The sequence below is a fragment of the Cryptomeria japonica genome, chromosome 9 (genome assembly GCF_030272615.1).
Source record: "Cryptomeria japonica chromosome 9, Sugi_1.0, whole genome shotgun sequence".
NCBI lineage: Eukaryota > Viridiplantae > Streptophyta > Pinopsida > Cupressales > Cupressaceae > Cryptomeria > Cryptomeria japonica.
In genome coordinates, this window is record NC_081413.1 from 559,976,280 (window position 1) to 560,001,741 (window position 25,462).

A 25,462-nucleotide genomic window follows, 5' to 3' on the forward strand; every position below is an offset into this window, starting at 1 on the left:
AGCTGCATCGCAGCCCTTGTTGAACAGGTAGAGGTTCCTTCAATTAGTTTTTCTACATTGATCTTTACAAGCCACTTGGGTTGAGTTGATAAAAGATATCTTTAGTATTTTACTTTCACCAAAATCATTTTAAATTTGCTGTAATTACAAATCAGAATAACATTGTTCCACATTGACCATGTTTGCAGTTGTTGAGTATGGAAAAGTTTTTTGAGGTCAAGTGGAGACAACTAGATGCAATGTATTTAACAAGCAATGGTACTAATCTAGAAGATGAAGCTCACAACAAATATTTTTAGAAATCATCCATGCTATATTCAGCAACTAAACAAAAGAAACACACTAATATAATCTAAATACTCAAGTTAGTATGAAAGCTTTGCAGTGATTTACGTCTTGAACCAGTGATGTGCATCCCAAATACTACAGCTCAAGGTGCCTTTCAATAATAGAATCCTATGGAGAGCAAATTCACCTTTACACGACTTGGCACCCTAGGAACTGTGTAAGTTGAGGCGTGGAGTGTAAAATTGTTATTTTTTTAAACAAGTAAACCAACTTATGATTTATTGAAATATAAAGCATCTGAGTCTACAATAGACTGCAAGAATCATTAATATCAACAATAGTTTAGCCTTGATTTTGAAGTTGCTCCTGCACGCACATAAGATAAGAGATCAAATAAATGGACAAAGTTACGGAGTCATATATGCAAAAAGATAAGACATGCTATCTAAATCTAGCCTTCATGAGAATCGAGGTATGGGTTGCAGAAAAAAAATTACAGCAATATAATTATACAGTCAATCTTGTAATACTGAGCATAAATTTAAGAGGGCACACTCAATTTAGAAATCATATAAATAGATGCGGTGATCTAGGTTAAGTTGTTCTGTGCATGTCTTTAATGGATTTAAAGGAATTCTAGAACAATCAAAATATTTCAACAAGAATACCGGTACAACACAAACCTCAGAAACAAAGAAGGCGTGAAAACCATATGGTACCCTTGTTTGAAGATGAACAACAGCAACAGGTTCAGGGGACATTGTTTTTGCATCAAAGACATTCACCTCTGATTTCCTGCAAGTTACAACATTGAAAAAAGAACAGTTGATGGAGCAATGGAAGTCCAGGAAAAAGAAATGATTCCAATTTGAATTATCCATAAAATTATGATTGTGCCAAACTAAAAATATCAGTTACAAGTTCATTGTTATAAACCCAAAAACATCTCGTGCAATAGCACATATAAATCTAATATATACCTTGAAGTTCCGATTTGCAATCTCATAAAACACACATGGAAAACTTACAAATGCTTATTTCAAGATTGTTTTTTCTTTTACTGTATATCTGAATGATAATCTTCTTTTTGTGTAGTGGTTATTACTATGATTTATCTCGGTCCTAGTTTCATGATTGGCTATGTGGTATTGTTATTATTCTGAACCATTTTGTTAAAGACTGGATCTCTGGAAATAGTGGCCTGCACTAGACAACCTATTCATCATGTATTTGACAGGCAATAGCCTTCATATAAATATAATTTACTTCTTATCATCTCTCAAGAAAAAATATAAGACAAGTCAGGACTCAAAAAAACTAAATATAAGCTAGAACCATACCCAGTGTTCTCATCATGAACAAAACAGATCAAGTAACCATCATCTTCTTCCAGGTCAAACCCAGAATCCCTGGGTATAAATATTGCCTCAGAACCAAAAATTCCAGGTCCAAAGTCAAAAGCCCCTAGCACATTGCCTCCAACTTCAATCTGAAACTTGCCAGCCTCAGGTTCTGCTTGAAGATCAAACTTTACGAGTCCCTTGACCTTAGCTACTGAATCTAATTTAGTACCATACACGTAACGCTGCTTTCTGCACTCATGTTCAATCACAAAGCAGAATTAGATATTTCCCAATCAGTATGGTATACTTGGTCATATGACCGATAGTATTGTTTATGAGGGAGGAAATGGAGACAAAACAAGAGCTGTAGTGTTCTGGGAAAGAGGGTAAGTATTATCCCTTAGAATTTTCTTACCTGCCAATATACTTTTCATTAATCCTTGGAAAATCTACTGCAGATGCTGACAGTTTCTTTTGTGAAGCCTTTCCACTCTTTAAATTGAAACGCATCTCATATCTGATCACCAAAGTTAAACAGATAATACCTGATGACTTATCCTTTATTTATGCATGGGTTAATAAGTGAAGCACAAAAGAACAAGTTATATTGAATGGTTCACATACAGTTCATTCTGGAAATTTCCTAGTTTTTCTTTCACGGGTCCACCAACCAGTTCCAGGTCCAAGTCAACCAATCGACAAGTGTAAAGGACAACTTCATCGCCCTCCTCCCATGCATTGGCTAATATTTGGTAGACAATACCCAACAGCAAAGACATATAAGACTCCTAGGAGATATCTCAGCTTGTTTTTGGAGTGATTGACCAGCCTATATAGGATAATCATAAAACTAACAGCAGACAAATATCCTCAATTGTGAACAAAGCACGTTCAAATAGTAATAGGAACTTATGCAGTTCTAGTTCAAGACATAAAATAGTAAGTATATTAATTATAACATTAAAAAATGCGAGGAAAGATGCATCTAGAAGGAGGCCAAAGACAAAATGGGCAATGAGCTATCGATAAAAGGAAAGACTAAAATATTTTGCTTATTTCCTAACATTACCATTATGAAATATGTAGCAGTTTGGTAGCTCAAACCATCTCATCTGAAGATCATTTTTGGCATATCGGGGCAGTATACCAAAACGAGCCTTTACAGTAGTATCGTAAGAAATAATGAGTTTGCCATCCTTTACCATATCCTGAGATACAAACACGTAAAATTGAGCGATTTCATTTAGTGTGGGGAGATATATAGACATAACCTGTATCCTATATTTTCTTTATGAAGAATAAAAAGAATCTAGAAGTCCTAAGGCTTCAAATGCATTATTCATGTAGTTGAATTATTTGAGTTCAGACAGCTTCCAATAAATTCTCCATACTCTTCAAACAGCAAGGTAATGCTATAAGATTACTCTGAAATAAAAATACCTTTGGGGCAAAATAGAGAGGAAGATCCATGAAAATTGCATAGTTATCAGTTATTGCGAAGTCATGCATCATGACAGGCTTTGGAAGCGTTATGGGAACTGGATCAAGCATTATTCCCTCCTTTGTGACAACTCGATAGGTAGCATAGGGAGGAGTATGTTGGTAGCCAAATGTAAACATTTCTCCTGCACATAATGGAAAAAATGATCAGGCATTACTTATTTGGTTCTTCTTTTTTGTTTTAAAGCAGGCCATAGCTTCCTCAAACATTCTTTACTAGTAACTGCGTTAACTATCAAATCAAAACATGTTCTACTACTGTGATTGGATCAATCTTTGGGTGTGCATTACTTATTTGATTCTTCTTTTTTGTTTTAAAATGGTCTATAGCTTCCTCGAACATTCTTTACTAGTAACTACATTAACTCTCAAATCAAAACTTGTTCTGCTACCTGTAATTGGATCAATCTTAGGGTGTGCAGTGAACGAATGTGTTAATTTTGCATTATAATCCATCAGACCAAGAGTCTGTAAATCCCCATCTTCAAAGACTCGAAGAGCATCTGTAAAGGGTAAAAGAAGGAAATAAGTCACATTTAGGATTATTTTTCCTTCCCTGGAACATCAAATAGATTCTTATCTATTAAATTCTATTGTGAAACAAGAAAAAAATTATCAACAGGGTAATAAATATGCTAACAACAGACAAACTAGTGATGAAGAATTCCGATACATGCTAACAGTTTCTTGGTGCATCACTGTTAAATTTTTAGCTCAGATAGGAACTTCTGGACAGGTTCAGTATGAATGTGTTGGAGTTCCAAGTGGTTCAAGTTAATCTATCGTGTACTTCACTGTAGTGATTAAAGTGAAAGTCTTTTATTTAGCCTAATAAGTCTAATGTGTAATTATTCACTAGTGATTTAGTCTTTTCTTCAATCTCATCCTTACAAGTGATAAAGATTCTTTTTAAGTAAAGCTGATTTTAAGGAATATTTGATTTTTGGGTAAATTAGTATAAAGATAGGAACAAAATAGAAAGATTGTAACATGCTGAGTATGGTAAATTTCCATGCACCTGTGGGTAGCATGAATTAAGGAGGTTAACTTGTAATTATGATTAAGGAATTAAAGGTAGATTTCAAGCTGTAATTATCTGTGTATGCTTACTGTTGATGGTGTTTTTACGCACTATGCAACACAGAATAAAATACCAAGTATTCTATCCTCTCTTGAATAAAGTCTCCCAAATGCTAAGTTGCGTGATCAAGTGGGACAACTCCAAGGTTCTTGAATGTCAGGTCTTGATATGCTCTTGGATAGACTCAGCTGTCTATGATGTGATATCGCTGGGATCACAAGGTGGACATATGTTGAATACTTTAATGCTTTGGATACTGCTAGAATGTGGGATTTCATTTGATTTGAAAAAAAGGAAAAAGGATGAGGGTTTAAAAGGATAAGGGTTTAGAAGGCTAAGCTAACTCTAGGAATGTAAGATCAAAGGACAATCTTTGATGAAATTCAACTAAGTCTTGCTTTGACATGCTATGAACATCTCCACAAGGCTAGTGCAATCTCCTAAGGATAGCTTTATGATTTTCAAAACATCACCACAAGCATAGACACCATCAAGTTGATGCATATCAATGAAGGAGCGATAATTGAAGTTAAGCTTGGCTAAGATGGATCCAGTTGACTACGTAGGGAACTTTACCATTGGCAAGGTGTTGGTAGTATGGACATACGAATTTCACCATTGATCATACACAAAGTCTTTCATTCATCTAAACAACATGAAATCAAATCGAGAAGTAGAGACTATGTAAATTGGTGAATCAACATATAGAATTCACCATATCTTCGATGAAGTTTACATGCCTTTTACAACAATGTCTTGGCAACAATCTTTGCCTTCACTTTCTACTCTACTCTAATTATTTGCTTGCTATACTTGAACTACTACTACTAACTCTCTATTCACTATTATATCTTACAAATGAAGAAGTGGGGCCTTATATAGTGCTCTCTTTACAATTGAATGGCTCAAATTGATTTGCAATCAATGGCCAAGATTGAAAGATAGAAACCCTAATTAGGGTATCTTACACCCATTGCAAAGCATTTAATGCTTGACCAATGATACAATTACATTTGATGGGACACATGTCCTTTCTTGAAAATTCAACCAATAGATGATGACAGTAGGTACATCGAACTCTATGCCCATGTGATAGTTATCTTCTTTTGATGTATGAGTCAAGTTCATTGAATCTGGACCCCTTATCTCGATGTGATATGATTAGATAAATGATGACTGGGTGCCATCTCAGCTTGCTTGATCTTTGTAACTCATCACAAGTTGTGAATGAATGAGGTATATCACTTGATACTCAACATTATCAAACTCCTGATGTGATGCTGACTTAGCTAAAATCGATCTTCTAACTTTGATTAACTATTCTAAAACTTGTCTTGACCACTTGCATTCTTGAGCTTTCATCTAGCTATACTGACAATGATTCTTGGACTTCTGAAGGAAATTCAAGATTTTGAATTTTTTTTCTGAGTGCTTGATGTTGATTGCTTGCATCAGACCTTGTTATTGCTTTGGACAGACCTTGTTCTTGTCTAGGGCGCTTTGTGTTATTGCCTTGGACGGACCTCGTTCTAGCCTAGAATGGACTTGAAGACTTCTTGTATTCTCCTTGCCTTGTGAGCTTGTGACTCGATGATCCTATCCGCTGCCTTGTAGAAACTTGAAGTGCAATGTCCTCCTTGATGTGAGTTTGTCGTGTTCCAGCCATCTTGTGCCTGTGAGAGTTGTCTAAGTTAGTTTCATGAAATGGCATTTACTTGCAAAATTGAATTGATCACTTAGGCTAGGAACCCTAAAAAGCTTGAAACCTTAAGTTGTATCTCTAGCCATTGATTGAACATGATCATCCTAACTCAATAATAATTCCTTACAACAGCTCTAAGATGACCAAAACGTAATAAAGAAGACCCTCACAATCAAGATCATACAAAATTGGTTAGACAAAAGCTGGACCAGCATAAGACATAATCTGATTTTCTATCAAAATGATTAAACAAACCCATCTCAGACCTGCGATCTATTTTAAATAGATCGATTGCTTCAGTTGCTCTCTTGACCAAACCTATACGCCCAAACAAGTATGGATCATTGTAGTTGAGTGTAACAAAACAGTGCTGCCACCTTAGAGACAATTATCAAATGAATTTACCGTGGTCCACTGATGTCAAACAGTGACAAAATCCTAGACAAATTTGCTATGGAGAGGCTTTATTTACTGAGGTAATGATAAAAGTCGCCACCTCCAATAATCGCCCCTGCTCTCAAACTGAAAATCACTGTCAAGATTAAAAATCACTGCCAAGGCAATGCATTTGTTCGATACGTCTGATCAAGAATGGGAATCGCTGATCTTAAAATAGACACAATTCGCTTGGGCTTTGATAATGAATTTTCTGCAGCTTGGATTGAAATCATACACCAAATGTGGATTTTCTATGACCATATGTAGCTGCAATCTGTCTGTTGAAATTGTCCTTTGCTCATAAACTGATCAAGATCGCATCGCTTCAATGTCAAACATGAATCGCTGTCAAAGAAATCTATCAGCGAATTATCAAAATTGCTCCTTGCAAATGCCTTTGCTGTGGGTAGCGTGCGCTTGCAACTGCAGATATCAAAATTAAAAAATCGTCACCTTGACTTGGAAACCTGATTCACTCCTCATCGCTGTTGATAATGTCTGTAATTTGATGCTTTGTGTTTGAGATCGCTGTCCAAGTGAAATCAACTTTAATATTGATGTTGTATTGATCAAATGAAATGATCAATACAACTTATAATCGCTATCAAACATAATACCTCATCACAGATTGCTTTAGCGATTATAATTAAATGCTTAGTAATTGGAATTGATTGCAACCATTTAATATCGTGGAATCATCATTTTCACTTTTTAAATGAAAGCACCTTATTACAAAAAGTGTAATGTCTTTATGATGCATCGTTTTTAAATCATTAAATGTCTTAGAACGAACTCATGATCGCAAGGCACCATACATTGAATGCATTATGGTTGACTCCTATGAAAAAACTTCGAGTTTTGTATCCCAATTCGCAATTATCACCAATCGCCCAGCTTAGAACTTTAAAACTTTTGATTCTCTCGATTGTGATCAAGCTGGCTACCTTGAATTTAATGATCCATATTGAACTTTACAACATCATAGACATCAATTTAAATGCTTGCATTGGTACAACAATTCCTAGTAAATGCCTTTCATTCATCATTCAAATCCTTCATAAAACTTTAGGCTTTTCATTGAACATAGCATAAGGATTTCATCGTGGGGTTAAAGTGTTGAGGCAACATCATTCAATGCTCATACCTAGCATGCATCATTCTTCTTCATTGATTGCATCCATTGGAAGACTTGCATCATGGAACCCAAGGCGTTGCCTTCTCTCTTTCATAATCGAACTTGACTTGATTGCTCTCACTCATACTTCATTGTGGCCAAAGACGAGGTGTTCTAGGCAATGACAAGGTGATCTAGGCAATGACAAGGTGTTCAAAGCAATGACGACCTAGATCATTTTCATGCCTTGGCCATTTTTTTAATTTTTTAGCCATTTTTTTAATTTTGATTAGAGTGAGCAAAGATGTGGACCATTCACTCCCTAAACCTTGACAACTGACTGACCTTACTAGAGAGACTTGACTTAATTGGTTCTTGACCAACTACACTTCTTCAAATGAAAGGCAAACAGCAAAGACTCAAAAACTAGCCTAGAAAGCAGAAAAAAGTGGGGATCCCCATTTCCAATGGAGCAATGGGTGAACACGTCACAACACGTCCACATTTTGAAATTTTCATTATTGTGTGTTTTATGCAATGTTATTTAGCATTAAAACATAACACTAGGTATTAAAATTTTCTTCAATCACTTTTATTACTCCAATATATTCAGACGATCACCAGATCTTACAGGTACTTTTAAATGGCTTAACCAATAAGAAATACTGTAAGGGCAGAGAGAATAAAGAGAAAGTATTACATGGCTTATCTGCCTCTGAAAGTGCAAGCAGCTTCCCATGATGATATATAAGTGCTGTGTTGGCTGTATAATATGAAAAACTCAGGTTAGTCAAATAAACAAGTATATAAAAGATCCAAGACTGCCGAAACCAAAATATCAGTTCTTACTAACAAAACAATTTTCTATCACAGCAAGCTAATATATAACTAATGATGCATTTATACAAGAAGAAACTATCACTATGCATTAAGAATATGCCACTCACAGCATGGTTCTTAGCTCAAAGAACTTGCCTGTTCCACCTCCATATGACATGTCCAAGACACCAAATTTTTTGCGCAATTCTTGTATTTGGACCATTAAAAGTCCAAATATTCCTTGAAGATCTCCAACCTGTAGATTACATGCAGACTAGTCACCATAAATATTTTCTTCAAACAAAATCTTTCTACTGTGTCAATATTCTGTTCACCTTGAATTTGGTTAGAGTGCATAGAAGTTGGATGAAGATCAGGAAGGATAGAGAAACTTTTTTGTGTAGCAGCATGCATTTTAATGGAATACTGGTGGATGCAATGGCCATGGCAGCCTCCATGATTATGGCAAAATAATACTAATAGTTAATGGAATTTCTCAAGTGGAATATATCTCTCATGAATGTTAAAGTCAGGCATCTCTAGAGTGCTTCAAAATAGGAATGCTGCACGGTTCAGAAGATGGGATAAATTTTTCTCTGCCTCCTACCACAGGTTCTAATAGAATACCATTAGGCAGAAAGCAAGAGAGGTCACTCTCACAGGGTCAAACTAATAAAAAATGCATAGAGTTGCAGAATCTACCCCAGTGCCAGACATCCCTAGCAAGATAATATTCAAAGAATGTAAATATTTTAAATCACATGCACTGATAGAAGCAGGCTCGGAGCATTGTGAATCAGCTCAAGTGCTTCAAGGCTGGGTTTCTTCCACATGGCCTCATGTAACCTATTTTCTCTTTCTGCCCCAAAGTTATTTTGTTTTAGTTTTTGAAATGGACAAATCATGCTCTAAAGTTTTAGTGCTGGATTCAAGGTAGACAAGTAAGGTTAAGGTGTCAGAGTCCATGTTTTTCTGGCACTGGTTTCCCCTCTTCTTTGGCAGATAATCTGGATAAAGCTCTATGGGCTCCCATTGGAATACTAGAACAAAGAAAGCTTTGAAGCTACTGGACATAGTTTAGGAGACTTGAAAACAAAAGATGTTAAGTCTGTATCCATGTTCCAAATGATGTGTCCTTGTTTGAAAATGTCCAGAGATTTAGGTCTCCCCCTCTCAAAGAAAGGATTTTTAGTGCTTTACGGTTCTTTTTGTGCAAGAAATAGATTTAATGAGATCCTGTGTTGTTGATTTGCATGCCATAAGGTAGAGCATAAGCTAGGCATCTGAAACAAGTCTCCCTACTTATGAAAGATTTATTTGCTCTTCACAATCAAGAGTGGGACAAATCTGCTCAGCAGGAAGCTCTAATATGGGGGGACTTCCTGGCTACGAAATGCAAGCAAAAAGGTAAAGACAAGGTTCGAGAGAGTCTCAGCAGAGGATCCAATTCTTCACTCTACAAAGTCAGAGGATTTAGCCCAATGCCTGGAATTTTTACTAGGAAACCCATGAGATTAGCATCTCTTGAAGCATTGAGGGGGGAATCCAAGGCTCGCAAGCGGCTACTATTGGAGTAGCAGGATCAGGTAAGACAAAAAGAGGTAAAAAACTGTAATTAAAGTCTAAAGGCAGAGCCAAGGGTGATGTTGAAGGGATCCAACAAACCTTAGATGGTTTTAGAAAAATGGAGTGGGGAGAACCCTCCACATCAGCAATGAATGGTCTTACCTAGAATGTCAGGGCTATTAATGCCCCTAACAAGCAAATGCTGGACAAGAACCAGCTGCTAAAACTAAAGTTTTGATTTGTATTCCTCCAAGATACAAAGCTCTTGAACGAAATTTGAAAGATTCCTGAGATCTTTAGGTTCCTGCTGGCAAGGTTATGCAGTGGAGGAAAAAGGTGCTTTAGGAGGCTTATGCATGTCGTGGAACCCTACTTCTCTAGCAAGCCCTTAGAATTGGATAAATTGTCCTTTTAATCCCTAAAATAAGTCTTTCAGGAGTAATGTTCAACATATATGGTCTTGACAACATGATGCATAAGAAGCAGCTTTGGGAGGCTTTATTGTATCAACATGGAGCTTATAAAGAAAATAATGTTCCTTTAAGCGGAAATTTTAATGCAATAAGAGCTTCTCCTAATTAGAAAGGAGGTTCTCTGCATTCAATCAGTCTGAGCTGGATTTCCAGCCTTTTCTACTGCATAGATGCCTATATGGCCTCCTCCCCAAGGAAGGCTCTTATACTTCGTCAAACAGACAAATTGGTTTTAGGTGCAAAGCTAAGCCTCTACATTGTTTCATGGTTACTGTTATCACAAAAGCTTGCACCCTTGCTAAAGCTATCAACTCAGCAACCTTGTGAAACATGGAAACAACCCTGAAGTGTGGGACCTTGCACGAGGGGGTTGGATCTCCGGAGGAGGCCGGCTTCCTTCTCATTCCAGGTGCAGGTGTTGAACCAACTCAACACTTCGAAACTAACTCAGCCTATCCTAACAATTTGCAGAGGTAAAGGGAAAAGAGAAATGCTTGAAATAAAGGGAGGTGATGCACCAAGAAGAGATTGTTTCTCTCCCCACCGAAATGACACAAGAAAATCAGCTGAAAACACCCAGGAGATGCACAATTTCAGTTGTACGAGTGACCCCAATGCATGTATGAAGGTTAGAATTCACTGAATGCCAAGAGGGGAGAAGGATTCCCACAAGTCACACTCAGAAAAACAGTTAACACAGCATATATGGAGAGAAAAAGCCACAAGACATACACCTATGATGGAGGTAAGAAAGCATACACAACATACATAAGTTGAAAGTAGGCAAGAATGGTGATTTCAATTAATCATAAGGCCAATGGCCAAACTTACAGTTGCATAAATACAAGAGAAGTGGGAGAGCATGGAATAGCTCAAGCCAGCAGGGAGAGAACCCTTTACAATGAGGCTTTAACAGCCTTTATATAGAAAAAATGGTTACAAGGGTGATCATGACCCCTGCATGTTAGTCTGGGAGTGCAGGGAAGTGCATGCACTTGACTTGTACATGCAAGCAACCTAGCCATACCCACAAAAGGCAATTCTGAGAAGGGTGGATTGAATGACCTTCCAAAGTTAGAGTATGCAGTCATGACACAAGTCACCAAGCATGGCCCCATACCTCCCTTGATGGAAATCCTGCCAAAAACATTAAATGCACCCCTGTGGCTCCACAAAAGAAGGTGCATAAGTCACCAAAGCTATCGGAGCATTTAAAGCTTTGAGTGTAGATCACACCATCCAGAAGTAGTTTGGAAAACCTTGAAGACCTGGGTCACCATAGTTGGGGAATTTCGGGGACCGGAGTCACCATAGTTGGGGAACTTCGGGGACCGGAGTTCCTGGGTAGAAGGACAAGGAACTTGGGGAACCTGGGGGTTCCGGAGTTCCGGGGTAACTTCGGAGACCAGAGTCACCGTAGTTGGGAAGACTTAGGAACTTGGGAATCTGGGGGTTCCGGAGTTCCAGGCTAGAAGGACAAGGAACTTGGGAACTTGGGGGTTCCGGAGTTCTAGGGTTGAAGAACAAGGAACTTGGGAACCTGGGGGTTCTGGAGTTTCGGGGTAACTTCGGAGACTTGGGTCACCGAAGTTGGGAAGACTTAGGAACTTGGGAACCTGGGGGTTCCGGAGTTCCAAGGTAACTTTGGCGACCTGGGTTACCGAAGTTGGGAAGACTTAGGAACTTCCTTCTGACAAGACAACACTTCACACTTCATAATTCCATTGCTTTTCTCCTTGATCAACTGGGTAGCGCTGGTCCATGGAACATATCTCTAATCGGTTCTCACTGATAGACCAAGGGTGTCATAAAATGACAATAGTTACCTCTCAATGGCTGTTGCAGAAATGTATTTGGGATATGGTTATCCTCCCATCAAGTCTGGACCACTTTCCATTAAAATTAGCGGCCCTTTTAGATTTGAGCTAATGTTGTTATACCCTAGTATCAACGGTCTTTTCAAAGTTTGGTGGAAATTTCAAAGAAGAATGTTGTACGATGGTTGTATCAAAGTTGTGATGGTCTCCTACTATATCTACTCTAGAGATGGGTTCTCTACTCCCGCCATCACTATAGAGGTAGCAGAGGTCTATCTATCAAAGAGGGTAGCTGTCATGGGGGTAGGGGCTGTGCAATCTCTTAAACATTGCAAGATAAAGGCCTTAAATTTTCTGGCTCTTTAATGTATTGTTTTGCATTCAAGCTTAAAGTGGTAAAACAACATTTTCGGATATGGAATAAAGAAGAGTTTGACAATATATTTGAGGAAAATATAACTATTGACTTCTCTTTAGAGAAGTTAGCGAAAGAGATCCAAAGTATTAATGTCTAGCTAAGGAAGAAATCTTTAGAAGGCAAAAAGCACAACATAAATGGGTTAGGGAGGGAGATTGGAACACCTTTTTATTTCCATGACATAAATACAGCTAAGCACCGAGCTAATCATATAAGATTATAAAGGGTAGTAAAGGGAAAAACTGGAAAATGGAAAAGATATTGCCAAAGCATATGTAAACAACTTTCACCTTCTAATGGATAATAGCATTCATAATCTTGACGCCAAAAAATGTCTGCTGGAAAACATACTCAAATTAATTAGTGAGAAAGAAAATGAAATGTCATTGGCTCTAGTCTTGCCTAAAGAAGTTAGAGCAGTAGCTTTTAGGCTGAAGAATGATTGTGCTTGAGCCCAAAATGGCTTGAATGCAAGTTGTTTTCAGTTCTTTTAGGACACTTTAGAAAAAAACATTGTAGATATTGTTAATGGTTCTTTAAAATTTGGGAAAGTACTAAAAGATTTTAAATGCACGATCTTGGCGCTGGTCCCAATAAAGGTTAATTCAAAAGATTCCTCAAATTATTGCTCTATTGCACTTGGTAACATAGCAAATAAAATCCTTTTCAAAGTGATAGCAGAAAGAGTTAAACATCTCCTCCCCAAATTGTTAGGACAAAAGCATGGGGGCTTTATTGAAGGGAGGCAAATTTTGGATGGAATTTTGATAGCTCGTGAAGTAATGCATTCTTTAAACAAAAGCAATGGAAAAAGTATGGTGATCAAGATGGATGTGGAGAAAGCATTTGATTGTTGTTTACTCCCTACGGTGAATATGTTTTAACTTCATGGAATAAACAGAGAAACTATAGTGTGTGTAAAACACAAATAACAGTCACAGCAACATAGGAAGAATGATATAACTTTATTGCATCATGTAATGGATAGTACAAATGTTACCAAAATATATCTTCAATCATAATCCCCCTATTCCCGATACAATGCCAGAATATATACCACTTGGTCGGTTGGCGGAGAAGCCAACTACTCGTAACTACCAACTACCTACAGGAACTAATTACCCATTACATTGCCATTTCCAAACATAACAAACTTTATTTAGCTATGGCATACTTGCCGTCTACATCAGGCCCCCCAAAAAGGAGTCATCTTTGAGGCGACTAAAACAAAATGGGGCTAACACTATGATACTACTATTGAGGGCTAGAAAGGTGAGAGGACGTCCCTGGAGTAGCTGAGGATGTTGGACGCTGCTGCAGGCACTGGAGCTGGAGTTGCTCCGTACGGAGCCGCAACTCTCTCTTAGCCACCAACTGACGCTCCCAAGCAGTCTTCACCATCACTACTGCCTCCTACATATCCTTCTCCTTCTGTTCAAGCTCGACTGTGAGAGCAACCATGCATTCCTTCATCTCCCCCATCTTGGTACTTTGCATAGCCGCAAGAGTCTTCTGGCGTTCTACTTCCTCCTCTAGAGTGGTGCATAACTTTTGGTCACCCATTGCGAGTTCCATTCATCAGTCTAGTGTTCTGGATGAGTGCCACCTTTGCCTTGGTAGCTTCTTGCTTTGCCTAGGCCCTACACATCTGGAAAAAAAAACTCTTTGTAAGAACTCTCCATGCCTTGGAACGTAGGCCCAAGTATCCTTTGTCCCTCTATGGTGTGCATCTGGCGCCAATGCTCCACCATCTGCAGAGTCTTGGTAGCTAGAAAACCATGCTGTGTGAAATGGTGTTCAAACTCCTCCTAGCACCCAATCTGCATGAAATGGAGTAGCTTCTCTTCCTTCGGCATTGTACCTACATCCACCCGTCGGGCCAAGTCCGCAATCCCCCTAGCAACATCCGTGAAGCCTTCTAACTCCGCCAAGAATTTATGGATGGACCTCAATGCATCTTGTGGGTTTGGTCAGGACACCCGAATGCTATTACTCCGCAATCCTGTCTCTCCCAACTAAGTGCTCTCATCCTCAATTTCGATGACTGTGTCTATGCTCTCTCTCTCTCTCTCCATGACATTTCGGCATGTACTTCCCACACACCTCCACCTCCTTCCTCCATCAAGTTCTCACCTACAGGGTCCTCCATTGTATGTGGGGAGGGAGGTACAATCACCACATCCTTGCTCGCAATCTCAATCTGAGTTGCTGGTATAGTTAGGCTTTGTTGAACACTCATAGTGGGTGTGATCTCAACCGACACGTTGCTCACTGATATGGCCCTCTTCATGTGTTTATCACCCCATGCTATGGTGACTAAAGTCGCCTCTCCCGTAGACCCTCACAATCCGCCCAGTGTTATCAAATTTGCGGTAAGGGATAACTACGCCGACACAAACATCACCCGACTCCCACAGCCCCTCGGTGTTGTGGGGGTTTTTTCTGGTACGGTAGGCCGTGACAACTCTCTCCCTTCAACGACATCCTCTTCCCTCTCACCGGAATACTCCTTTGTGGCTGCCCCTGGACACTCCATTGCCTCACCCTCCAACTATAATTCCCTTCATTCTCCATGCAAGGTCATATGAAAGGAATTATCTTCACTCTCACTCTTGGCTGACTCCACCTCTACAATGTTTTCCTCTTCACCCACACTACTCTCCATCCACACTCGGCTCCATATCCTGAGCATCTAGCCGTCCCCTCTTCTGCTGTGACTGTTCCTCTGAGAGTGTCCAAATTCATCCAATAGAACATAGGTGGCTTATTCAGTTCCACCCGACTGAGAGGCTAGAATTAGCCCCAACAATTTGATGGTACTTGCATTTGCAACGCTTCCAGAAAGAGGCCTATGGCATGGTGCCCCATGTAAAAAGTCTTATGTTGCAAAGTGAGGAACTTCTCGATCCTTGCAGATAACACCGTCGCCCAAATCATACACAACACCCGTCATAATCCCATTCATCAACCGAATCATCCACACGGCTATGTTAGATCAGTTGACTCCCATTAGACAGCTTTTGATGAGGTCCATGATGCAATGCCATTTAGCCATTGCGATATAACTCTTCTTCACCCCTTGGCTGTTGGAACTATTCCACAACCCCTTCCACTGAGCATTGGTGAGATCATTTCTACACACTAACTGCAACAAAAAACACTTGTCCTCCATTTTTGTAGCTGGCTTGACCACCTTAAACCCTTTGGAAGGGATGCCGAATACTCTGGTGAACTCACTCAACCTGTAATATATAGATACCTGGTGTCGCCAAAATTCAACAATAAACCGTTTAGAGTGTTCGTCATACCTTGCGATTAGGGTTCGCAGTACAGGCTCGAATTCCCATAAGTTGAATATCAGCATCTGAATTGCTTTGTCCACCTCCACTCTGCACATGGATTCTTTCAACAGGTGGTCATCCGGAACCTCTCGCCACCAGGTACGACATTCTATTCCAGTCACATTTTTGCATGTCATAGTATGTGCAATCATCGGTTCATCTTTCTGCACATGCGAACGGTTTTTCTTTTTGCTGCTACTGGCCATATTTGCAATGCTTGAAGTGGTCATTATGTGAATAACTGCCCTTTTATTTGCTCTTGGCAGACCGTTACTATAACGGTTTTTATTTCCCTGTCTAGGATCTCCAATGCTTGTACGCACCATTCCAAATTTTTCTCCTCCGTAAGGCCTCCACATGATGATACAAATGCTTTCTTGCTAGTCTACTCATACGGCTTCTTCCTCAATCTATATAGCCTTCTTTACTCGTATGGCCTCCTCTTGCTTGTACGATTGCACAACTTCCTGTGCGTAGCACCTCCTTTGGCTTGTGTGTCCAAACCGTATGACATACGAATATCAATGCTCTGTAATTTGACACCCTCAACCGTACGGATCCCCTGCACTCAACTTCTTTGTTTGTATGACGTAGTTGTGGCTCTTAGCTTTGTGCGGTAACCTCCTCACGTCACGCAACCTAGGCTCTCAGGAGCCAACTTGTTCTTTGTTGTGAATTGTATGGCATGTTGATGTGTAGCTAGGTCGGATCCCTTCTAGGGCTGACCTAGCACATACAAATGCTAATTGGCCTATCGGCCTTAGCATTTTATCATCATTCCGTGTTGCATTGATCAGATTTGAGGCTGGCCCTATTTGGGCGGATTATGTAACTTGTGGTTAAGTCCTGACCCAAAATGTATCTTGTGTAAGATGGCGGTTATTTGTAATGATAGGTCAAGACCTATTCAAGAAACTTGTAAAGAACTTGAATTTACTATTACTTGGCGCCAAAATTGTATAAAGCCGACCAAGATTATTGATTGTATGATTTCCTATAAATGTAAGGTGACTTGTAATCTCAAGTCAATCAAATCATAAGAAAAATACATCTATCTCTGCTATGTAATAACTATCTAATGGCAATTTGCATCAAACATCAGCGAACTTGTTTCTTGGTGAAGCGAATCTGTTCCAAGCTAAGCGAATATCATTCTAGGTCTGCTGAAGATTGTCTAAGGCTGCCGAACCTGCTTCACACTGTCAAATCCCTGTGGTTGTGGTGTGATCACTCTCAAAGAGAAAGAGAACTTCAATCTGGGATCACCAAACTATATTCTAAGCGTCACTGTCAAGTTTGGATTTTTTATCAACATCATATATCAGATAAGTTGCATTGTATGCCCTAGAAGAGTAATGTTGTAATTTGCCATTGTGCCTAATCTAATTGGATCTAAGACTTTCTTGTTGGGTTTTTCACCTCCAAGAGGGAGGTTTTCCCAGGGTATCACTGTGTTATATGTTGCATTTATGTTTTTTGTTATCTACTTTCAATCTGATTGGTAAACTCAACACGACATACGGTATGAACTTAGTCAATCCTTCGACAACTTTGCTCTCGACAACATTACTCTTGGCAACTGTGCTCTCGACAACGTTCAACTTCCGTACGATCGACTTGCTTATGTTGGCATCTAACCTTGCTTTCTGTACGATGTCTGAATTTTGTAATTTGCTGGCCTTCACAACCTTCCAATTGCCTTCACTCCCTCCATACAAGCTTGGTATGGTATGTACGACTTCCTTGCTGTGATATTCCCTCACCTGGATCTCTTCGCCACAACCACCATATGGTTTTTATGGATGAATTGTTGTATTCTTGCATTGAAAATTTTCAACTGGTCTTTGTACAGGTCCATATGATGCCCTTCCATTGTGCCATACGCCTTTTGGAACTCGTGCCTCACTTCGCCTTCCTCCACTACGTAATTGGCTTCCAATGGCAGGATGGGAGAATTTATAACACTTTCTTATTTCCAAGGTTAGGGTTGCAACCAAATGTTTTATCAATTTTTTATAAAACATCTTTTTTGCTTCACATAGTTTTTCTTTTATTGACTTTATTATTTTTCCCCTTCCTTTTAATTTTTTAATAACTTCTAACTCTTCCCTTTTCATAATTATAAATTGCCTCACTTTTTCCAGCTTTAATATTATCTTTTGAAAGTATTTTTTCCATATTTTACCTTGGCAAGAGTATTTGAATTTAGTTTTTTGTACCTTTAGCAATTTATGCAATTTTTTCCGTACTTTGAATTTCTTGGGCCTGCTTTTGTGCATTTACATTTTTGGCTTTGCTAGATCAATTGGTCTTTTTAATTTCATCACTCTTTTCTTCTTGATCCATCTTCCTAGTTGCTTTCCAGTTCTCATACTGTCAGCCTTTGCCTTCTATTTTTTCCGTGATTCCTCTTCGTCGTTGATTGCAACCTTCCATTTCACTCCCCAGAAGTCTCTCTCTCGCATCTTTATTTTTGAGTTGTGCTGACACCAGTAGGTGAATGGTGGCAATAATGGCATCTTGAAACATTCCTGTTTGCAGCATGTGCCCACACAGTCCAAGTCGAAAATTTTATCCAGCAAGGGCGCTAGTCCCACCCCCTTGTACCATTCATCAATGTATCGTCCGCCATACTACTAGTACGAGGTCACTGTTTCACCTTCAATCTGCGGTGGGCCCATAGGATTGGGAATTATTTGCTAAAGTGAGTTGGAGGCTGGCTCCCTCTCTCCTAGATGCATTTTTGCCATGTAATAATCTTCCCCTTTAATCACCATTTTTAGGCACGGCCCCAGGGTTGCATAGTACTCTTCCAGGGCAACTTCCTCCTCTAGGTCAAGCGACTCTTCTTCTTTTGCAGCTAGTTCTTCCTTCTGTCATGCCTCAGCCTCCTCATCGATGTCATAGGCTATGTATTCTTCTCAGATCCCCTCATACAAAGCCCTTCTCCTCCAATGTCCTCCATACCATTCCCACAAAGCTAGAGTACCAAAAAATGCATTGGTGAGATGTTTATGTCTTCGAGGTATTGCGATGCCTTCAACATGTTTGGGCACCAGTCTTTCCTCCAAAAATGTGACTGAATCAGCCTAGTTCTCATCGGGTCTGTATGGTTCTATCACAATCACAGGATCTTCTTCGATTTCATTACTTTGGCCAATTGTCCAATCTCCTTTGGTAGCGTAACCCAACATGTTGATCGAAAGCAAAGGCTTATCTCGTTCTCTATAGACTTTCAATTTGGAACCATTCACCAAGTCTTGGATGGGATTGTCATCCAATGTGAAGAGTTTCACTTCACCGTTTTTGCCCACCTCCTTGATTTAATATGGTCCAAGCCAACGAACTTTGAACATCCCCGATCGGAGTTCGTTATGATTGTTATATATTAGAACTAATTGGCTTGGATGGAAGTTCACCTGCTAGAGGTGTCTGTCGTGCCAAAATTTCTGTCTCCTTTGGGCAACCACCGTCACCCATTGCACCATCATACGTCATCCAATGTGAAGAGTTTCACTTCACCGTTTTTGCCCACCTCCTTGATTTAATATGGTCCAAGCCAACGAACTCTGAACATCCCCAATCGTACTTTGTTACAATTGTTATATATTAGAACTAACTGGCTTGGATGGAAGTTCACCCACTGGAGGTGTCTGTCATGCCAAAAATTTTGTCTCCTTTGGGCAACCACCGTCACCCATTGCACCATCATACGTCGTTTGTTGAGCCGTGTAAGATTCAGGAGGCGTTCATTCAAACTCTTGACATCCCCAAGCCGTTTCTTCGCCGCAATCCGTAGGCTTAGTATGGTGTACTCAGTTGGTACTATAGCTTCTTGGTCGTACATGAGTTGGAAGGGAGTGTGACCCATCGTCACCTTGTATGTCGTACAGTATGCCCACAATACCGCCGGAAGTCACTCCTCCCAATTCTCTTGCTCCACTCCACATGATTGATACCATCACTTTGTTGGTTGACTCTATCTGGCCGTTCGCTCGGGGATAATATGAACTTGACAGATTGTGAAAATTTTTGAATTCAATTGTCATTATCCTAATGACTTGATTGACAAAATGTACCACACGATCACAGGTGATTTGGATGTGAATACCGAACCTTGTTACAATCTACTCATAGAGAAACCTTGTCGCACTAACAACACTATTATTTGGGAGTGCTCTCAACTCCGCCCACTTCGTAAGGTACTCGATAGCTATGATGATATGCCGACATTTGTGCATACTGCTTACCTTCAATGGGCCCACAAAGTTAAGACCCCACCTCTCGAATAACTCCTGTAGCTGAGAGGAAAAAAAAAGGGCATAAAATCCCTTTTTAGTGGCTTGCCTACCCGCTGGCATGTATCGCACCCTACGACTCACTCAAGGGAGTCCATGTGAAGTGTCGGCCACCATAGCCCTGTCAATAGAACTTTCTATGCAGTGGTGTCGAGTCCCATGTGGCCTCCAACAAGTCCATGTGCCTCCTTCAATACACTGGGAATCTCCTCCTGCATCATGCACCTCTGGAGTATTTGATCATGTCCCATTTTGTACAACAGGCCATTAATTAACTGGAACATCTTGCTTTTTAGTGCCAACTTCAGTCGTTCCCCTGGCATCATATCCCTTGGAAATGTTGAGGTAGACAGGTCTTCGCCAATATTTTCATACCAGGGGGGCAGTGCTGCTATCTAGAACAGGTGTGCATCAAAAAAATCTTCATTTACCGCCTCCAGAGGCTCTCCAAACTTGATTCGGGACAGTTAGTCCGCAATCATGTGGCTTTTCCATGGCCGTAGTATGATGGTGAAAGTAAATTCTTGGAGTAGCAATAGCCACTTGCTCATGCACCCTTGAATGATTGGCTTATTCGCCAGGTACATGAGAGCCTAATGGTCTACATAGAATGTGAATAGTGTCGCCAAAAGGTAATGACGAAATTTTTGTATAGAGTATACCATTCCAAGTGCCTCTCTTTCCGTCGTGCTATAATTTCGTTCTGCCTTGGAGAGCAAGCGACTGGCAAAGAAGATGGGATGGTCTAGCCCTTGTACGCCTACTTGTACCAAAGTAGCATCGATGGCATAGTTGGAGGCATCCACGTGTATGATAGCACCTTCAGATGGGTTTCTTGCTCACTGTAGATGGACCAGTCATCAAGAAAAGCCTTAAAATTTACCATCAACATCTTGTCAAATATGTGTAATATTATCTGTTGGAAGGTGGCTGAAGCATTGTATAGACCAAAGGGCATCCAGTTGTAGGTGTACACTCTATCTTCCACTACAAAGGTGGTTTTCAACTTGTCCTCATCGGCAATGCTGATCTGATTATAACCAGAGAACCTGTCCATGAATGAGTATTTTGTAGCCTGTCGCCTCCTCTAGGATATTGTCCGTGAATGGAATTGGGAAGGGATCCTTGATGGTCATTGCATTTAGGCACCGAAAGTCTATACAGATTCTGATTAGGTTCACCTCCTTTTTCAGAGAGATGACGATGGCTGATACCCATTCACTTGTTTCTGCTTTAAAAATAATGTCGGCTTCCAGCATCTTTTCAATCTCCTCATTTACTTTGGCTTCATAGTTTTTGTTCATTTTGTATGGCCTCTTATGTACAAGCTGGGCACCAAGTGTTGATTTTAAGGTAGTGCTCGTTAACCACAGGCAAACATCAGATCTATTGCCTTCCCAACCATGGACGATAAGCTCTTATCGTCACCCCCGAGCACGCTACATAAATTTCTCACCATCAATTGATCTGCTTGTACATGAATTCGATCTGCCTGATTATGATCGAACTTGTTGTCTTATCTCTGTTCCAAAGAGGGAAGACCACGTCCATATATATCTGTCGAAAGGAGATATCCAAGAGTCGGCTCTCATCAAGGAGGCACGACCTTCATGAAGCATCACATGCCTTCAAACGAGGGGTGACGGACTTTAACCAAAAGTTGGCCCCTTTGAAACAAATCCGATAAGTCAAACTCGATAATGTATGTTTAATCATTAAACCTGATCATGCATATGTGACTTAATAAAGATATTAAAGGATTAATATAAGTTATACATTCATCAAATGTGTAAGGCCAATAGGCCATTCACACATTTGATCTTGTTGAGTCGGCCTGTAGGATTTCTACCGACGCTATATCATCAACACCAAGTACGAGGGGTATTCGATGTATGCACAACTCCAGAGGTATCCCCTTTAGGTCCTTGTACGTCCATGCAAAAACATCCTTGTATTCCAAAAATATTTTGAATGCTGCAGCTTTTAATACGGGATCCCAGTCATCCCCTATAAGGATCACCTTCGAGTTGTCGTCATCTCCCAGATTTACTTTCTTTATATTTGGTTCCTTGTACTTGATAGCCTTGTCTCTTTCGAACCGATGGGTCGGTGTATCATCCACCCATGCCACGCCCTCTCGGTACTCCTCGTACTCTGGAGGGAAGGCCGCACTCTCCGTACCTTCACTTGGCTCCTCAATCTCATAGATTTGCAACATACGGCACTTCGGGTGAAAGACCTCGTAGTCCTCCATCTACCAATGAAAGAGCTCGCTGAGAGAGCTCGTCTCATCCTCTAAACAACCTTCCAACTCCATTTTTGCCTTGTTGTTGGGTTCCATCTTTCTTGGTTCATCTCCATGTCCCATTCATACTCGTGAGAATCATCCAAGTTTGAATCTGAGGATGCCAATTCCTCGCTCACTACTTGGTTCCTTAAGCCAATCACATATTTGCACCCTTCACTCTTGATGGAGAGTGTATTCTTCTTCCAGTTATGATTTGCCTTTGCCATAATCAGCCAACCTCTTCCGAGGAGAGCATTGTAGGCCTTTTTCTCCAATGGGATGACAACGAAGTTGATGAAGAAATGTTGGGTGTCGATAGCAACTTTTTGTGCCATAAGTGTTCCCAAGGGCTTGATACCGTGTTGGTCAACACCTACAAGTTGGAATGTTGGTGGCCAGAGAGTTGGTTTGCCTAGACCCCTACATGTCTCCTCCAGCAATACATTTATTCCAGAGCCATCGTCGACAATGGTATTCCTCAACTTCCGTCCCATGATCTCCATTTCTACTATGATTGGCTTCCGACCAATACTCACAGTGAGCAACATGGGGACCATGGCCGACATGCCAAGTGTTTTGCTACTAGCTCGTGGTGTTCTTGACCGATCATGTTGTCGCCAACTACATCTATGAGGGCAATTTTCAATTGTGGCATAGTCTACAGAAGGTCAGATACCTGTACTAGTACGATAGCTTGCAAGATCTATTTTATTATAGTTTTATCAGACTCTGACCGTAGTGGAGTACTAGTGGCATCATGTGAGGCCCTTCACTCCTCCACCATGGCTCATTCAACATCCACCTTTGCCTCTCAGAGTCTTACCTTCTTTGTATGGGGATCATGGTGCATTGCCTTTTTGTTTTGTAGTCTCAAGATTGTCAGTACCTCGTCGTCTGGCTCCTTGACATCCAGCATACCCACTCCCTTTTGCTTTGGGCAGTCCATATATTCATGGTTTCCTGGTCCACACCATTTACATAGCAAACTCCCATTGTTGTTACCGCTTTGACATTCGCGAGAAAAGTGACCCCACTTGTTGCACTTCCGACACTGAATCATGGGTCTCCCTTTGGCATCATATTGAATTTTACTTCTCGACGTGTTGTTGTTAGAACGATTGTTCCCTCGTTGATTGTTACGATACCATCTTGGTGAGGCATCAGAGTTTGCTAGTGGTTTGGGTTGTGTAGTTGGCGGGGTAGCATGTTCCCCTTGGGCGTAGAGCACTTGTGTGCTCCTTGTTTTCAAGTTGTACAAGTATTCCTTGGTGGAATGGCCTAGTTTTTGACAAATGTCACAAAACAATTTTTTCGAGCAAGTACCCTTGGTATGACCTACTTTGCAATCAGCACACCGCACTTCTTTGTTTTCCTTGCCACTCCCTCCCTACCATCAATTCCTTCATCATTCAAAGCATATCCTTCTGTAGCGCTTGTACGGTCTTTGACTCTCCGTCGCTACTTCCATCCATACTATCATAATCACTCACCCTTTTCTTCCCTTTGGATGTTTTGCTTTGGCTTTCAATATCCATTGCTCGGTTATAGGCTTCATCGTACAATGGTGGAGGAACCACTTTCATTTTCCTTCTCAGGGACAAAACAAGTCCTTCCACAAACCATCTTTTCTTCAAGCCATCAACCGACTGGTGTTCCATTTTGTTCAACAATTCTTTCAGCCTACGATTGTAAGCCCAAACACTTTCACTTTTGCCTTGCTAGGTATTGTAGATTTCGGCCACAATCTCGTTGTCATCCCTCAAGAATCCTCCTAGAATGCCTTCTTCAAATCATTTCATCTCATCCTGTGTTGGGCATTGAGGTCTGTGTACCGGTTAATGGAAATCCTCCGAAGTGTAGCGAGAAATGCCTTCAACCAATAGTCCTGGTCATCTTGGATATTTGCCTCCCATATCGTTATACATGTTTTACAATGTCGTACAAGGTCCTCTGACCCATCACCTATGAATCTTGAGAGTTTTTGCCTCTCCAGATTATTCTAATTATGCAACATTGTGAAGGTATTTTGTGCCGCCTAGAAGGTACTATATGCGTTCGACCAGATTGGACCATTCTCCTCTTCACATTTTAGTGCCTCTCTTGCACTCTCGGCCACATGAGAGCTCTCTACGCATCCACTTTATGTGTCTTCTGCACCTTGGTCACCTTCATTTTTGTATTCTCTCCTTCCTAGAGTCTTCGACTCAAGCCCTCCTATTTTTGACTGCTCCACCAAAGATAGATTCTTGATTCTACACAGATTGGTTTCAAAAATTTCAGCAACTTCACCCTCAAGATCCCATAGTAACTCTGCATCACGTTCGGAGTGTTCGGATGAGCTATTCTCAGACTCGGTTCCGGATTCTTCATTTGACGTCGAGTGTGTGGCCTGGTCAACGAGATCTTCCTCTGCTACGCTTGGAAGTGGTAGGTTCCTCGCAACCTCTACCAACTGGTTCCACGTACACAATTTCTACCTCTCCCGACTATGGCTCCGACTCACACTTCAACTCTTCGCTTTTCCGGACTTTGCTCACTTTGTTCTCTTATATGGAGGGATCTTCGTACTGATCCTTCCCCTACCTCTCGGGTGGTACTAGTATGCCATCGGTCTTTGTTCAGCCGTAGGGGCATTAATTGCCAAGGGTACGACACCTGCTCGTATCCCTCTCTTCCTCTTCCCTACGATTTCGTTCTTCGTACCTTTGTAGTATCTACTGCCGATGACGTTCACGAATGCTTTCCTCCCTTCGGTCTTGTAGTTCAATGAGATTACACGCCAACAACCTTGGAAGGCTCTTGAGAAGATCAAAGACAGCAGGGGTGACCGTGAGTTCACCATGTATCGTGCCTTCAAGGACAGCTCTCTTCCGAGATTCCCTCTACACGTGCTGGGCAACCGAAACCTCCCACAGGTCCACCAAATCTTCCATCAATTGATCCTCCTGTGCTCCCGCCTGAGGCACTTCCTCTTATG

At 40.6% G+C, this 25,462-nt stretch overlaps 1 protein-coding gene across 1 annotated transcript in view; it reads right to left on the minus strand.

The window, feature by feature from the left end:
• Positions 1–325: 325 nt before the first annotated feature.
• The window catches only part of LOC131070855 (carotenoid 9,10(9',10')-cleavage dioxygenase), a 68,789-nt gene continuing 43,652 nt past the window's right edge, over positions 326–25,462 (minus strand). Inside the window, exons 5-14 of the mRNA XM_058006524.2 lie at positions 8,442–8,541; positions 8,167–8,229; positions 3,524–3,634; positions 3,072–3,256; positions 2,701–2,839; positions 2,256–2,373; positions 2,047–2,148; positions 1,629–1,880; positions 972–1,083; positions 326–654 (exon numbers count right to left, since the gene is read on the minus strand). Of these exons, the coding sequence (XP_057862507.2) occupies positions 631–654; positions 972–1,083; positions 1,629–1,880; positions 2,047–2,148; positions 2,256–2,373; positions 2,701–2,839; positions 3,072–3,256; positions 3,524–3,634; positions 8,167–8,229; positions 8,442–8,541 (1,206 nt within the window). The 3' untranslated portion in view covers positions 326–630. The remainder of the gene's footprint in view (positions 655–971; positions 1,084–1,628; positions 1,881–2,046; positions 2,149–2,255; positions 2,374–2,700; positions 2,840–3,071; positions 3,257–3,523; positions 3,635–8,166; positions 8,230–8,441; positions 8,542–25,462) is intronic.